The 16,969-nt window shown below is 53.9% G+C and overlaps 1 protein-coding gene across 9 annotated transcripts in view; it reads right to left on the minus strand.

Annotated features, from left to right (window-relative positions):
• STX1A (syntaxin 1A) overlaps window positions 1-16,969 on the minus strand; it is a 316,339-nt gene that overhangs the window by 42,182 nt on the left and 257,188 nt on the right. For 7 of the 9 annotated variants that reach the window (XM_044993861.1, XM_044993859.1, XM_044993858.1 and 4 more), the window contains one exon: window positions 761-811. The exons of the other annotated variants lie outside the window; for them this stretch is intronic. In XM_044993861.1, the coding sequence (XP_044849796.1) occupies window positions 761-811 (51 nt within the window). The remainder of the gene's footprint in view (window positions 1-760; window positions 812-16,969) is intronic. 9 annotated transcript variants of the gene reach the window in all.

Raw genomic sequence — 16,969 nt, forward strand, 5'->3', positions numbered from 1 at the left:
AGGGCTGCACCCCTGGGGAGCTCAGCACTGCCTCAAGCCTCACAGCAGGCCTACGGCTCCTCAACGCTGAATTAAACTGTAGAGCGACACAGGTTCTTCGCTTGAGAGGGATGCAGAGGGGAGGGGATAGAGCCCAGTGTCACTGCCGTATGCACACAGGCTGCTCCATGCAATTTTGGGGACTTGACAGAGTACTTAATTCAGGTCAGCCTGCAGCACTTGGGGTCGCCACCTGCAGGAGCAGCTGCTAAGTACATCTTACACTAGACAGATGCTTAGTCCTGGGGCATGCAGCAGCAGCCTCAAGACAAAGGATGGAAGCCTCCCGAGGCACAACACACCGGAAGCACAGCAGCAAAGGAGGGCAGGCAGCCAGGGTTCCATATCCATAGTGAGATGGGAGAGCATGAGCGGGTGGAGAAGTGCCCCGCCCTAGGACAGCACTGCAAGGAACAGGGCAAATTGGACCCTGGTAGCAGTGTGTGCAAGAGAAGAGCAGGTTGTACAAGTGGGGGAGGGGACATGAGACAGCGGTGATGACATCATGTCTCTCTCCTTGAGTCCGAGAGCGTATCAGGTTCAGGCCGTCAGGACGGGAAACAACAAGGGACAATACCAACCTCTGTGCATGCAACAATGGTACCAGGAAAACGGGCTTTGCTCTGAACCCTGCAGCGGGGCCTCCTGCGGTGGGATTCCTTGAGGTGAATTGGTCTCAGACACACCCATTACAGACAGCAGGCACAATCTAATAACGTACCAGGAGAGCACAATGCAGCCCGTAGGAAAACATGACCTCGTCGCAACTCACCTGAAAAATAACAGAGGGCAGAGCGGAGGTTTGTGGTAGTGGATGGTGAGCACCGCTGGCCCGGCGGGGGGATCACAGCGAGAAGTAAGGTTAAGATTTTGTCACGGGTATTTTTAATAAAAGTCACAGACAGGTCACGGGCAATCAACAAAAATTCACAGAAGCTGTGACCTATCTGTGACTCTTACTAAAAATAATGGGGGGATCTGACAAAGGGGGAATAACAGCTCCAGTCCCGGTGACTCACAGTTCTGGGCTCACAGCTCCGGGGTCCCCGCTGCATGGCTCAGAGCTCCAAGGCCCCCATTGCCAGCGATGGCTTAGAGCTCTGGGGCTGGTGGCTCAGAGTTGCAGAGCCCCTGCCACCCATGGTGGCTGAGAGCTCCCAGCCTCCAACCCAGCAGCTGACAGCTCCAGCTGAAGCTGAAGAAAATGTGGAGATCTCTGAAAGTCACGGAATCTGTGATCAAATCTTATCCTTAGTGATAAGCCCCGGATCTGTTCAAGGGGCAGCGTCACACTGACACTCCAGTATGATGCATCAGACAAAGGATGCTGGTCACTTATGCTAGCAGAGCCCTGTCAGAGACTGGACCCAAACAGGAAAAGAGCTTCTGGCTGTCGTATTTGGAGCAGAGCGATTCCATCAGTGCCCCTATGGCCACCCAGTAAGAGTGCAATCAAACCCCTAGAGACAATCCTAGCAAAACCCTTTCTTAGGGCTCCAAAGAGATGGCAACGCATGTTGATGCACTTCCAGTGCTACAGGTAGAGATCAGACATTGTCCAGGACAATTCCTGGGGTTAGCTGACATCCTGAGCAGGGGATACACACCCAGCCCCCACAAGACAGGGGAAGGGGATTAGGACATGAAGCTGGAATGCCTGGTTGAAAAGGGACCCTAGTGAGGCTATTAAAAGTCTGGTAGGCAGTGCAGCAGGGCTAAGGCAGGCTCCCCGCCTGCCCTGGCTCCATGCAGCTCCCGGAAGCGGCCGGCATGTCCCTGCAGCCCTAAGGCCCAGGGGAGATCAGGGAAGTTCCATGCACTGTCCCTGCCCCAGGCACCAGCTCTGCAGCTCCCATTGGCCGGGAATTGCAGCCAATGGGAGCTGTAGGGGCAGCATGCAGAGCCCTCTGACCCTATGCCTAGGAGCTGGACATGCCAGTCACTTCTGGGAGCCACATGGCGCCAGGGCAGGCAGGGAGCTGCCTTAGCCCCACTGCGCCACCGAGTGGGAGCGGCCTGAGGTAAGCGCTGCTCGGCTGGAGCCCGCACCCCGACCCTCCTGCCTCAGGGTGGAACCCCCTCCTGCACCCTAACTCCCTCCCGGAACCCACACCCCGACCTGTACCCCAATGCCCTGCCCCAAACCTGAGCCCCCTCCTGTACCCCAAACCCCTTGGCTCCAGCCTGGAGCTTCTCCTACACCGCAAACCCCTCATCCCTGGCCCCAGAGCCTGCACCGCCATCTGGAGCCCTCACCCCTTCTTGCACCCCAACCCCCTACCCCAGCCCGGAGCCTCCTCCCGCACCCTGAACCCCTCATTTCTGGCCCCACCCCACAGCCCACACTCCCTTCTGCACCCCAACCCCCTGCCCCAGCCCAGTGAAAACGAGTAAGGGTGGGGGAGAGCGAGCAACAGAGAGAAGGGGGATGGAGTGAGTGGGGGCGGGGCCTCAGAGAAGGGGTGGGGCAGGGCAAGGGTGTTCAGTTTTGTGCAATTAGAAAAATGGCAACCCTACGCCGATGGAAATCAACGAGGCTACAGCAAAGGACGTCCAACTACAGATAGTCCAAAGAGTGATCCTAGCAGAGAGGCTAGATGACAAAAGCCAAGTACCTGCCGGAACAGAATCATAGAGGTTTTTACAGCCTGGCTTGACAAAGCCCTGGCTGGGATGATTTAGTTGGGTTTGGTCCTGCTTTGAGCAGGGGGTGGGACTAGATACCTCCTGAGGTCCCTTCCAACCCTGATATTCTATGATTCTGTGATTCTATACTTTCAAATTAAAGATGAGCTTAGAATTACACAAAGGGATGTGTGATGGGGTATACCTGGCTCTTTGGTGCCCTCTGCTGGAGGCCGTGCAGTCCTACTATGCCCCACCTCAGGAAGGAGCAGCAGAGGTAGGTAATAGAATCATAGACTATCAGGGTTGGAAGAGACCTCAGCAGGTCATCTAGTCCCACCCCCTGCTCAAAGCAGGACCAGCCCCAACTAAATCATCCCAGCCAGGGCTGTGTCAAGCCAGACCTTAAAAACCTCTAAGGAAGGAGATTCCACCACCTCCCTAGGTAACCCATTCCAGTGCTTCACCACCCTCCTAGTGAAATAGTGTTTCCTAATATCCAACCTAGACCTCCCGCACTGCAACTTGAGACCATTGCTCCTTGTTCTGTCATCTGCCACCACTGAGAACAGCCTAGCTCCATTCTCTTTGGAACCCCCTTCAGGTACTTGAAGGCTGCTATCAAATCCCCCCTCACTCTGCTCTTCTGCAGACTAAACAAGCCCAGTTCCCTCAGCCTCTCCTTGTAAGTCATGTGCCCCAGCCCGCAATCATTTTTGTTGCCCTCCGCTGGACTCTCTCTCCAATTTGTCCACATCCTTTCTGTAGTGGGGGCCCCAAACCTGGATGCAATACTCCAGGTGTGGCCTCACCAGTGCCAAATAGAGGGAGATATACCAAACTCCTAGAACTGGAAAGGACCTTGAAAGGTCATCAAGTCCAGCCCCCTGCCTTCACTAACAGGACCAATTTTTGCCCCAGATCCTTAAGTGGCCCCTTCAAGGATTGAGCTCACAACCCTGGGTTTAGCAGTCCAATGTTCAAACCACTGAGCTATTCCTCCCCCCCATAATCACTTCCCTCGATCTGCTGGCAATGCTCCTACTAATGCAGCCCAACATGCCGCTAGCCTTCTCGGCAACAAGGGCGCACTGCTGACTCATATCCAGCTTCTCATCCACTGTCATCCCCAGGTCCTTTTCTGCAGAACTGCTGCTTAGCCACTCGGTCCCTAATCTGTAGCAGTGCATGGGATTCTTCCTTCCTAAGTGCAGGACTCTGCACTTGTCCTTGTTGAACCTCATCAGATTTCTTTCGGCCCAATCCTCCAATATCTCTAGGTCACTCTGGACCCTATCCCTACCCTCCAGCATATCTACCTCTCCCCTCAGCTTAGTTTAAAAGGTCCTCCAGGCAGTGATGAGCTGCCAAAATCTTAACAACGGGTTCCCTATAAAAAGTTCTGATTTAAGGGATGTGCGACAGCATGTATTTTTTGTACCAATAGGGTTACCATACGTCCATATTTTCCCAGGAGGTGATTAAGAACCGAAAAGCCTGACATGTCCAGGAAAATACAGATGTATTTTAACCCTACCTAAAGTTTTTTTTTAAAAGATGGGGCTGAACTAGAAATGAGCTCCGTTTCACATGTGTGGGTGGTGATCAGGGACAGTCTCAATTTTTGGGTCTTTTTCTTATATAGGCTCCTATTACCCCTCACCCCGTCCCGATTTTTCACACTTGCTGTCTGGTCACTCTAGGGTGTGCACATGTGTGGGTCCCAGCTGCTCCCTGCCCCCCCCTCATTAAAGCATGTGTGCAGGGTTACTGCCCTGGGAACTGCAGGGCACCAGTGGATGTGGGGCTGGCTGCAGATAGGGGCGTGGGGCAGGGCTAGCTGGAGGCAGGGAGTGACACGGGCTGGCTGTGGGCAGGTGATGCAGACGGGCGGGCTGCGGGTGGTTGTGGGCAGGGGGTGGCTGCGGGCGGCTGTGGGCAGAGGCTGGCTGCAGGCAGGGGGTGGCTGTGGCAGGGGCTGGCTGGGGGCAGGGGCTGGCTGGGGGCAGAGGGTGGCTGTGGGCAGAGGGGGGGGCAAGGGGTGGCTGGGGACAGGGGCTGGCAGGGGGCGGGAGGTGGCTGTGGGCAGGGGCTGGCTGGGGGCAGGGAAGGCGGGGGAGGGGCGCAGATACTCACACGGGGGTGGGGGGGCTGGGAGCAGCAGGACGCAGCAGGAGCCCCAGGGCCAGAGGTCCAAAGAGCAGGAGCAGCAACAGGGCCAGGAGGCAGCTCACATGGCTCTCGCAGCACAGCGCAGCGCCCCCCGGCGGCCGGGAGGAGGAATTACAGGCTTCCCAGGCAGAGCCCATCAAAGCTTCCCTCCCAGGGAAGCTAGTTAACAAGCGGTTCTAAAACCGCTTCTAAATTTAACAACGGGTTCGCGCGAACCCGTGCGAACCGGCTCCAGCTCACCCCTGCCTCCAGGCCTGCCTAAACAGACTACACAGAAGCAGTCAATCAGAGCCCTGCAGGCTCAGAAAAAAGGAGCTGCAAGGACTGAGCAGGTCAGAGCCTGTCTGGGACCAGAGGCGAGGACGTTGGCTCTGCTCTTGCCAGAGGAAGGAGAGGACCTGACAACTGTAAAGGAACAGGTGAAAGGAGAGGGGCTACGTGGAAAAAGGCTCAGGGAAAGCAGCAGCAAACTGGAGGCAGCGGTACGTGGCTGCTGTGTCTAGAGTCTCTGGGTTGGGGCCCAGAGTAATGGGCCGGCCCAGGCCCCCCACCAGCCAGTGCTGGAGTGGCCTAAGCCCTGGAAAGGGCACGAGGCTAGTTTAAAATGCCCAAGGAAAGGGGCTAGACTCAAAGGGTCCAGACACCCTGGTGAGGGCAGAGAGTTTTGTTGGACTTTTGCTAACCCAGAAGGGGCTTGTACATTTTGACTGTGTGACTTGGCCGGAGGGCTGAGCCGCTGAAGCCCACCTAGCGAGGTTGGCAACTTACAGGCAACACCAGGCGCAGCACTGCACTCAGCCGACAGGGAGCACTCACAAAAGGTGAGAGTTGCTCATCATGGGGTGTCATTGCAAAAGATACATGCCTCATCCCTGGCAGGGCCGGCTCCAGACCCCAGCACGCCAAGCGTGCGCTTGGGGCGGCATCCTGCGGGAGGGCGGCAGGCGGCTCTGGTGGACCTCCCGCAGACATGCCTGCGGAGGGTCCGCTGGTCCCGCAGCTCTGGTGGACCTCCCGCAGGCACATCTGCGGGAGGTCCACCGGAGCCGCGGGACCAGCGGACCCTCCGCAGGCATGTCTGCGGGAGGTCCACCGGAGCCGCGGGACCAGTGATCGCCAGAGTGCCACCCCGTGGCGTGCCGCCCTGCTTGGGGTGCCGCAAATCCTAGAGCCACCCCTGATCCCTGGGCACTGACAGCTGTCTGAGGCACACCTGTGTGTGCGCGTACCGACCAGGAATGAATACACAACTCCACTCCTTGACAGAAGGGTGTGACACCTGTCCATCACGTGAGAACCACCAGCACAAAGTGACTGTTACCAGATGAGCTGCCCACCCAACAATGGAAGAAGGTGGGAGTGGACTGACTTACCTTCAAGGGAAAGCAATACTTGAGGTCAGTGGATTACTACTCACATTTTTGGAAAGTCAATGCCCTGCCTGATACAAGAAAGTCAAGACTGGGAAACTGAGGGCCCACTTTGCAGGGTATGGCACTGCAGACTCTGTATTCACTGACAATGGGTCTCATTTTGCCTCAGAAGTAGTCAAGGAATTTGCAGGCATATGGGAGTTTGACCACACATTTCCTGCCCAGCATGTCCACAGAGCAATGGCGAGGTGGGATCAGCTGTGAAAACAGCTATGAGACTGTTACCCAAGGCTGTTTCTTCTGGTTTGGATCCCTTGTTAACATTGGCACACAGCACAGGGGTGCCAAACAATCCAACCCAGACACTTATGGGACAAAGGACCCTGCTACCAATGCGGGGAGACCTGTGACAGCCAGAAGGGTGGAGATATCACCGAGAGGAGATGGCCGGAGAAATCAGGCACTAGGGTACAACTGATCAGCCCAGGACCTGTGAGTCCTGGATACAGGCACCTCTGTGAGGAGCCAGCCATTAGAGAGACACCAGAAGGAGAGGACTAAAGGAATAGTGAGGGGTGCAGCGGCACCCAGGTCATATGAGGTGACTAATAAAGAGGGACAAGTGATACAAGGAGACACTTCCAAGTGAGCAGACACAACACCCAGAGAAATCCCATTGCAGAGCGGACAGACAAAGAACCACCGGAGACAAACCCACAGGGAGGGAGGAGACTCCACAGAGAGACAGTATGCAAAACTCGGAGACGGAGATACGTCATCTGTTGAGGAAACCAAAGCCCATGTAACCAGCTGAGTCTGTGGGAAAGACAAGATTCCAGCTCAGCTGTGTGCTGCCAGCCTCTGGCTGAAGGGACACAGGGTGAGGTCTGGGTGTCCGTTATTTGTTTTTAATGTTTAAAATGTTTGTAAAATAGGGAAGATGTAGAGCAGACCAGTGGAACTGGAGTCAGAGGGTCCATGTGCCCTGGAGGGACTGCTATTGAGGGGACACCAAGAAACAAGAACCCTGGGACTGAGGCTGGAAGTAACTCAACCATGCGAGCAGAGCAGTGCACCCAGGCTAACAAAGCCTTAGTTACTCACCTTAACCTGCATTCAGCTTCACTCATTGTTACGGCTGCGAGTCTGCCACAGAGGTCACGGATTCCGTGACTTTCCGTGACTTCTGCAGCCGCCGGTGCTGGGTCAGGGGCTGCCCGAGCCGGGTAGCCCCTGGGTCAGCAGCAGCAGTTTGGGTGTGTGGGAAGGGGCTAGGGGCAGCGGGTTGGGGGGGCACTTACCTTGGGGTGGGGGGGCTCCCCAGCTCCCACGGCCCTGCAGCTCCTAGATGGCAAAGGGGGGCTCCATGCCGCAGGGCACCAAGCCCTCTGAGCCCTCCACCACCTAGGAGCTGCAGGGATGCAGCACTGTGTAGGGAGCCCCTGCCAGCCCTCCCCCGCCCCCCAGCAACAGCGGGGGTCCTGGGCGCACTGTCCACCCCCTCCCCCCAGCAACAGCAGGGTGCCCCAAGCCACCTCCCCCAGCACCTGCAGCGCCCCCAGACACCCCCCCCCCAGAGCACCTGCGTCCCCCCCGCCCAAGTTTTAGTCATGGGTATTTTTAGTAAAAGTCATGGACAGGTGGTTTACTGCAAAAAACACCCGTGACTAAAACGCGGCCTTACTTGTGAAACAAGGATCTCCAGAACCGGCCACAATGTGTATGGAACAATGACTGTTCAAAGTTCATTGCAGCACTTTGCCAATAGGTGGCACTGCTGGCCCTAGAGCTAGATTGGACTCTCAAGAGCAGTGGTTTTCAAACTTTTTTTCTGGCCACCTAGATGAAGAAAATTGTTGATGCCCGCTGGGGATGAGGGGTTTGGGGTATGGGAGGGCCTCAGGGCTGGGGCAGAGGGTTGGGGTGAGGCCTGTGGCCAGAAATGAGTGGTTCAGGGTGTGGGAGGGGGTCAGGGCTGGGGTGCAGGCTCAGGGCTGGGGCTGGGGATTGGGATGCAGGGGGTGGGGTAAGGGCTCTGGGATGGGGCTGGGGATGAGGGGTTTGGGGTGCAGGAGGGGACTCTGGGTTTGGGGGTGGCTCAGGACTGGGGCAGGGGATTGGGATGCAGGGGGTGGGGTAAGGGCTCTGGGATGGAGCTGGGGATGAGGGGCTTGGGATGGAGGAAAGGGTTCTGGGTTGGGGGGGCTCAGGGCTGGGGGAGGGGATTGGGGCACAGGCTTGGGGCGTGGGCTTACCTGGGGTGCCTCCCGGTCAGCGGCGCAGTGGGGGTACAGAGGCAGGCTTCCTGCCTGTCCTGGCACTGCGGATTGCGCTGCACCCCAGAAGCAGCCAGCAGCAGATCCAGCTCCTAGGCGGAAGGGTGCAAGTGGCTCCGCATGGCTCTCGCCCGCAGGCACCGCCCCCCCCAGCTTTCATTGGCCAGAAACCAGCCAATGGGAGTGCAGAGCCAGTGCTTGGGGCGGGGGCAGCGCGTGAGGCCTGTGGCCCCCCCCACCTAGGAGCCCGACCTGCTGCTGGCTGCTTCTGGGGCACAACGCAGTGTCAGAACAGACAGGGACTAGCCTACCTTAGCTGGGCAGCACCGCCGACAGGACTTTTAACGGCCCGGTCGGCAGTGCTGACCAGAGCCACCACGACCCAGTGCCTTATGTTCTGCGACCTAGTTCTAGGTTGCGACCCGCAGTTTGAAAACCACTGCTCAAGAGGAATGCTTGTGGTCCCCCTGGGCCGCTGGGTTAAGAGGAATGTGCGTATTTGAACAGCCAGTGAAAATGTGTCTTCTGAAGGGCTCCCTGCTTTTTTTAGAGGGCAGTCCTTGAGTCAGCCCTTTGCTGTGGGGAGGTGCTAGGGGGCATTATCTCCTCAAGCCTACAAGTTAATTGTTGGAGCTCCAGATTCCTAGTTCATTTCCTAATGCTGATCACAACATCATGCGCACCAGAAAGACAGCTGGGCATTACCTGCCCCGTGCTCGCTTAGCCTGAGACGCTTGTGATGAAGTCAGCTCATCACAGGACCTGGGACTGTGCTGAGGGGAACCCCAGGAAGGCAAGGCAAGGTTTGAAGCCCCATCTCACACCCTGAGGGGCTGTTCAGTCAGTGCTCCCTATTAGGAGGAGCAGTCCCAACTTTTCTCTTATGAAATCTCTAATTTTTGCACACTGTCTCTCTCAACTGCACTGTCAGGCCATCTGTCAGGGAGTTCAAGAGCTGCAAAGTCTATGTGTGTAGCTCTCCAGTGCGGGTGGATATGGAGTTACAATTGATGCAGAATGTTTGGTTTATGCTGAATCTTTGCGGCTCCCCTGTAACTCCAGCTCTAATTCACAGCACAGCCTGGGGAAAGAATGACTGAACCAATGTTTCCTTTCTAATAGACCCGCCAGCTCTGTTTGTCATTGAGGCCTGGGGGACGCTTTGCTGGAGCACACCATGATGACCATGGCCTTAAACGTTTTAACTGTTCTCCATTAAGCTGGTGAACAGGGACTGTTCTCCAAGAACTCAGCTGCCTGTCAGATTCACAGGCCCTCAGCAGACAGAACACTATGATCTTGCTGTCTTTCTTTCCATTACACAGGGAAGTGCTCCAGAAAATCTGTGAATAACAGTTAACAAGACCCAAGTGGAATACAGACACTAACCACAGCTGGGTGCTCACTGCAGAGCTCACTGACTGTGATTTGTGGTGTGTGCTAAGGGGGAAGGTTGGTCAGGCAGGAATGCAGTCTCCGGGATCCTGCTCAGTACCTGATTTAGATACCCAGCTAATTCCAGAGCTGGGAAAATAGCCCCAAATGTATGCTAGGAAGATCAAGTCAAATTGCTAAATGAATCCACATCCAGCACGTTTGTGATCACTTTCCGCCAACATGTCAGTGACTGAGCTTTCACTGGAAGCAAATTTCAAAGTCCTGTGCGCAAGCATCTGTGGAAACCAAATTTTACATTGACGTGTTGTGCAGGAACTGCTTGCGCACTCATTCAGTCAGGTAACACAAAATACCAGGGGACTTATTTCACCAATCACAATGAACACACCCAGCTTGAACAGTGCCTGTTGAGTACTTGCAGAGAACAACTTGCACTCAATCAGAGATTTAAAGTCAATAGTTAACAAATTGGAGGAAACTGTTTGGCTCATGGACATTCCATAAGCACAAAGGGAGGTTCCAGGAGCTCAATACGTCACTTCTTGCAAATGATTCTCTCATCTCTACATGGAGAGAGACTGAAGGAGAAGAGTCAGGGAGCAATGAAGAGGACATGGAGAGAGAGAAACAGGGAAAGGAGAAGGGAGAGAAAGGGGTGCAGAGAAGAGGAGAAGGGAGAAAAGGAGAGAGCACTGAATGTAACTGATTAATGATATAAATATGACAAACTTGGGTCTCCCACCTGGAGTTCCCCCTGTAATTTACAGGGGTCACCAATGTTACTAGAGCATTAGAAATGGGTCAGAACCAGAACCCCAGGTCTGAACACCCCAAAACTTTTGGGAAGGAAGTTTCAAACTCTGTGTTTGGGGAAGCAGTAAATGGCATTACTGAACGAATGACAGGATTAGCACTGTTATTTCCCAGTATTAGCCATTCAGAAAGGTGCTGGATTCACATGTGTCTCACGTGACTGGAGCTGGGGGAGACAGTTGGGAGATGCTTACGTAATCTCCAGTCCTGATTTTAACATTGAAAGGGAAGAAAATCAAATAAGAAAGGATGCAGCAATGCAGAAAGGAACAGCAATGGATAGGAGAATGGGCATTACGAGGAAGGATAGTGCTGATACCAGTCAGATAGGCGAAAATGGCTGCAGAATGACTATACCCAAAATGGTGAGGAATGTTGGCAAAGCCAAGCAGCAACAGGTAAGATGTTTGTACACCAATGCAAGCAGCCTGGGTAACAAAATGGAGGACCTAGAGCTACTGGTGCAGGAAATGAAACCAGATATTAGAGGGATAACAGAAACCTGGTGGAACAGTAACCATGACTGGAGTACAGGTATGGAAGGGTACATGCTGTTCAGGAAAGACAGAAATAAAGGCAAAGGTGGTGAAGTAGCATTGTCTATTAATGGTGAGGTCAGACTGTAAAGGAATTAGAAGTGTTGGAATGGATAAGATAGAGTCTGTGTGAGCCTAAATCACTTTGGGGAAGGAAGCCACAGGATGCCCCCTGGGATAGTGCTTGGGGTGTGCTACAGACCCCCAGGATCCAATTTGGATATAGATAGAGACCTCTTTAATGCTTTTAATGAAATAAATACTACTTGGAATTGTGTGATTATGGGAGACTTTAACTTCCCAGCTATAGACTGGAGGACAAGTGCTACTAATAACAGCAGGGCCCAGATTTTCCTGGAGGTGATAGCTGACAGATTTTGTCACCAAATACTTGCTGAACCAACAAGAGGAGATGCCATTTTAGATTTGGTATTGGTGAGTAGTGAGGACCTCACTGAAGAGCTGGTTGTAGGGGACAAGCTTGGCTTGAGTGATCACGAGCTAATTCAGTTTAAAGTAAATGGAAGGATAAACAAAAACAGATCTGTAACTAGGGGCCTTGATTTCGAAAGGGCAAACTTAAAAAACTTAAGGGAATTAGTGAGGGAAATGGACTGGACTGAAGAACTCCAGGATCTGAATGTGGAGGAGGCTTGGGATCACTTTAAATTGAAGTTGCAGAAGCTCTCTGAAGCCTGCGTTCCAAGCAAGGGGAAAAATTCTCCAGAAGGGTTGCAGAGCAGGCTGGATGAGCAAGTATCTCAAAGAGGTGATTAAGAGAAACCAGAAATCTACAAGGAATGGAAGAAGGGATGGATCAGCAAGGAAAGCTACCGTTTGGAGGTCAGAAAGTGTAGGGATAAAGTGAGAACTGCCAAAAGCCAAGCAGAGTGGGACCCTGCAAAGAGAATTCAAACCAATAGTAAAAGGTTCCATAGCCTGTGATAGACCCAGGCCGGTTGGGTACAGTAGAATAGCAGAAGGCAGATATACTGGCCACTGGATTAACAGTTTTCTGTTCCCTGACTGACCAGAGCAGGGGCTGCTCCAGGCTAATGAGAACACCTGACTCTAATTAACCTGCAAAGAGTCAGGTGAGGCCATTCAGTTAATGTGACCACCTGACTCTAATTAAGGCCCTGCTGTTACTATAAAAAGGGCTCACTCCAGTCAGGCAGGGGAGCCAGGGAGCCAGAGGAGAGGAAGTGCGGCTGGTTACTGAAGACACCCTCAAACCATCGTTAAAGGAGCCCTAAGGTAAGGGTGAAGAAGGGAGAAGCAGGAGAGCTGTGAAGAAGTGGCCCAGGGAAATGTAGCAACTCTGGCAGTGAAAGGTTGGCTGCCAACAACTGCTACCATTAGGGTCCCTGGGCTGGAACCCGGAGTAGAGGGCGGGCCCGGATTCCCCCACCCACCCACCACTACAGGAACATCTCCTGGAAGGGGAAGTCAGGTCCCTGTCAGGACAGGAGGCTGAACAGAGACTGTGGGAGTTCTCTCACCAACCTCATTGCAGCCTATGATGAAAAGGGTTCAGTAGACTGTAACCCTGGCCCTAGAGAGAGAAGGGCTACGTGGAGGGTCACAGTGAGCCACTGAGGCTAGCATAAACCGCCTAGAAGCGCAGGACCCACAGGAGCAAGGTCAGAGCTCTGCCACAACTGGTGTCAGGAGTGGGATTGTGATTGTTCACAACGTGGCGGAACAAAGAGGTGTTTACTAAAAAAAAAACCAACCCCCCCCCCCCAAAAAAAAAAACTAAAAAAGGGTGCACTGGGGTTTTTGGTTGTGGGTTTTTTTTGTTGTTATTTGTACCACCATGGAGGAGGTGGTGAGAGCACTGGTGCAAGCCACAGCGGCCCAGCAGGAGGCAACACGGGCTCAGGCGATGGCACAACAGGAGTCCATGAGGTTACAGCAGGAAACCAACCAATTATTAATGGGCCAGGCGACCCAAGATCGAGCCCTCTTGCGCGAGGTTGTGGACCAGCTGAAGATCCTCACCACCCAGGCCCAGGGGTCCAATGGGACACGAACCCTGAGGGCCACCGGTTGTCTGCCAAAGATGACGGCAGATGATGACATAGAGGCGTATCTCCTCTCATTTGAAAGGACTGCACAGCGTGAGGCGTGGCCCCTGGAGCAGTGGGCCTGCATTCTCGCCCCTTTCTTGTGCGGAGAGGCCCAGAAGGCCTACTTTGATCTGCCCACTCAGGATGCCGCTGACTATTACCAACTGAGGGCAGAGATCCTAGCACGATCCGGGGTGACAGCAGCAGTACGGGCCCAGAGGTTCCAGGAGTGGAAATACAGGGAGAACAAACCTCCAAGGTCCCAACTTTTCGACCTCATACACCTCGCTCGGAAGTGGTTATGGCCTGAGGCATGCAGCCCAGAGGAGATATTAGAGACTTTGGTCATGGACCATTACATGCGGGGGCTGCCGCCAGATCTCCGCAAATGGGTCTGCCAGAACGATCCGTCCACCTATGACAAAATGATCTCATTGGTGGAAAGACGGATAACAGCCAGGGAATTAACCCAACTATCCAAGGAAGGCCCCTCACGAAACAAACATTTGACCCCGACCATGGAGGGTCGGGCAGCCAATCCTCCAGGAAGTCCTAGGTGGAAGAAGAAGGAGGTCGACAACCGGTCAGGAACCCAGAAGGAAGGGGAAGGGCTGAGTGGGGGGAACCCTGGGACTAAATCTCCTAACCCACGTGATAGGGGAATGACTAGAAGCAATTATAGGTGTTATGGGTGCGGGGAGTTGGGGCACATAGCTGCCCAGTGCCCCAATGTCATAGAGCCAAGGCAGTGTAACCTGGGGAATGGGGCAGACCCATGCAGCCTACTCAATATTGTAGGGGTCGCAGTCACCCCACATAAATATACAACGCAGGTAAAGTTGAATGGGGTAGAAACCATGGCACTCATAGACTCAGGAAGTGCTATCACCCTGATTTCGGGTAAGTTAGTGAAGCGCAGCCAGTTAATGCAGGCCAAGCGTACAGGGGTAACCTGTGTCCATGGGACTGTTAGCTACCACCCCATCATACCAGTACAAATTGAAATTCAGGGAAATGTCACCGGTGTGAAAGCAGGGGTAGTTCCAAACCTCCCGTACCACGTGCTCATAGGTAGAGATTTCCCTGGGTTTGGAAACTTGCTCCCACCGGAGGAATTAGAGGGAGAGGAGCTCCCTGAAATTCAGGGGGGTTCCGCAGCAGAATGTCACCTCCCATTTTTCGCAGAAATGTCCCAGGAGTTATTCCCTGTTCCAGGGAAAGGCAGGAAGACCAAAAGAGAAAGAAGGGCGGCCAAGGCCTTGGGTACCCGAATCCTGATACAAGGACAGAGGGTCGCCTGTGTAGGCAGACGTACACGGGCAACTGAAGGGGAGGGCCCTGAGACAGAGGAGGGGTCAGAGACCACTTCCAACCCCAACCTCACGGAGCCAGCCGAGAGGGCAGAGACAGATCCCCCAGAGTTCAGGCTGTTAAACCCAGAGAGAGAGACTTTTGGACGGGACCAGGTGGAAGACCCAAGGTACGAGAACGCCAGGAAGGCGGTGGCTGAGATAGATGGGGTACCCATAGAGGGAAAGGCCCGGGGGCCAGGGCCTTATTTTGTGATCAAGAGGAATCTCCTATACCGGGTCATGCAAATGCAGGAGCAAGAGGTACACCAACTCCTAGTCCCCCGGAAACATCAGAAGGCAATATTAAGCCTCGCTCACAGTCACCTTTTTGGAGGACACTTGGGAGTGGAGAAAACCCAGGCGCGACTCTTACACAGGTTCTTCTGGCCGGGGGTACATGAAGACGTCCGGCGGTACTGTGCCTCTTGCCCTGAATGTCAACTGCACAGCCCTCGTTCACATCTAAGAGCTCCTCTGGTACCCCTGCCGATCATAGAAGTCCCATTCGAGCGGATCGCCATGGATCTTGTGGGGCCGTTAGAGAAAACGACCCGAGGCCACCAGTATGTGCTTGTCATCCTAGACTATGCAACCAGGTACCCAGAAGCTGTCCCCTTACAAAATACAGCTTCCAAGAGCATTGCCAAAGAATTAGTGGCAATCTTTGCCCGGGTAGGGCTACCAAAAGAAATCCTCACAGACCAGGGAACACCATTCATGTCCAAGTTGATGAACGATTTGTGTTCCCTGCTCCATGTCCAGACACTGCGGACCTCAGTTTACCATCCACAAACTGATGGTCTGGTGGAAAGATTTAACCGAACCCTCAACGCCATGATAAGAAAGGTGGTAAGCAAGGATGGGAAAGATTGGGACAACCTACTACCGTACCTCATGTTCGCCATCCGTGAGGTCCCCCAAGCTTCCACCGGATTCTCCCCCTTTGAGCTGTTGCATGGACGCAACCCCCGAGGCATCCTGGACATAGCCAAGGAAATTTGGGAGGAGGAACCCAGTGAGGGGAAGAATGTAATAGAACATGTACTACAGATGAGGGATCGGATAGCCCGGGTCACTCCCATAGTGAGGGAACACCTAGAGAAGGCCCAAGAGACCCAGAGAACCTACTACGACCGCCAAGCCAAGCTTCGTCAGTTTCAACCTGGTGACCGAGTAATGGTACTGGTACCCACGGCCGAAAGTAAGCTGTTGGCCCAGTGGCAAGGGCCCTATGAAATAGTTGAACCCGTAGGGAAAGTAAATTATAAGGTGCGACAACCAGGACGTCAAAAAGTAGAGCAGATATATCATGTCAACCTTCTGAAACCATGGCATGCGCGAGAGGCATGCACAGTGATTCGAGAAGGGCTGCACCCAGGGAACAAAAATCCTGAACAGGTGAGGGTGTCTCCTGATCTAACGACAGCACAGAAGAAAGAGGTAACTGAGATGATTGCCCAATATCAAGATGTATTCTCGACAAAGCCAGGTCGCACAACCGGGACATATCACCACATCATCACAAACCCTGGGGCCAGAGTAACTATGAGGCCCTACCGGGTGCCAGCAGCCAAAAGGGAGGAAATAAAAGCAGAAGTCAGGAAAATGCTGGAGATGGGGGTCATCGAAGAATCCCACAGTCAGTGGTCCAGCCCAATAGTGTTGGTGCCCAAACCTGATGGCACCACAAGGTTCTGCAACGACTTCCATCGACTAAATGAGATATCCCAGTTTGATGCCTACCCTATACCCCGCATAGACGAACTAGTGGACCGTCTGGGGAATGCCCGGTACTTGACAACCTTAGACTTGACAAAGGGGTACTGGCAGATTCCCCTAGCCGAAGATGCAAAGGAAAAGATGGCGTTTTCTACACCAGAGGGTCTCTTCCAATATACGGTCCTTCCTTTTGGACTACATGGGGCTCCAGCTACCTTTCAGTGCCTCATGGACAAGTTATTACGCCCCCATACCAGTTATGCTGCGGCCTACTTAGATGACGTGGTGATTCATACCCCAGACTGGGAGACCCACTTGGAAAAAGTGGGGGGGGGGTCCTTGATACCTTCCGGCGAGCTGGCCTTACAGCGAACCCTATTAAGTGCGCTGTAGGGTTCACGGAGGCAAAATATCTTGGCTACATGGTAGGAAACCCCAACTGAATAAGTTAGAGGCCATCCAAAATTGGCCTCGGCCGAGTCGTAAGAAGCAGGTCCGAGCATTTCTAGTGGTGGTGGGGTATTACCGGCGTTTCATCCCCCATTTTGCTACAAGGGCGAGTCCCCTAACGGACTTAGTGAAGGCCCGTGGTCC

The sequence above is a fragment of the Mauremys mutica genome, chromosome 19 (genome assembly GCF_020497125.1).
Source record: "Mauremys mutica isolate MM-2020 ecotype Southern chromosome 19, ASM2049712v1, whole genome shotgun sequence".
NCBI classification, from domain to species: domain Eukaryota; kingdom Metazoa; phylum Chordata; order Testudines; family Geoemydidae; genus Mauremys; species Mauremys mutica.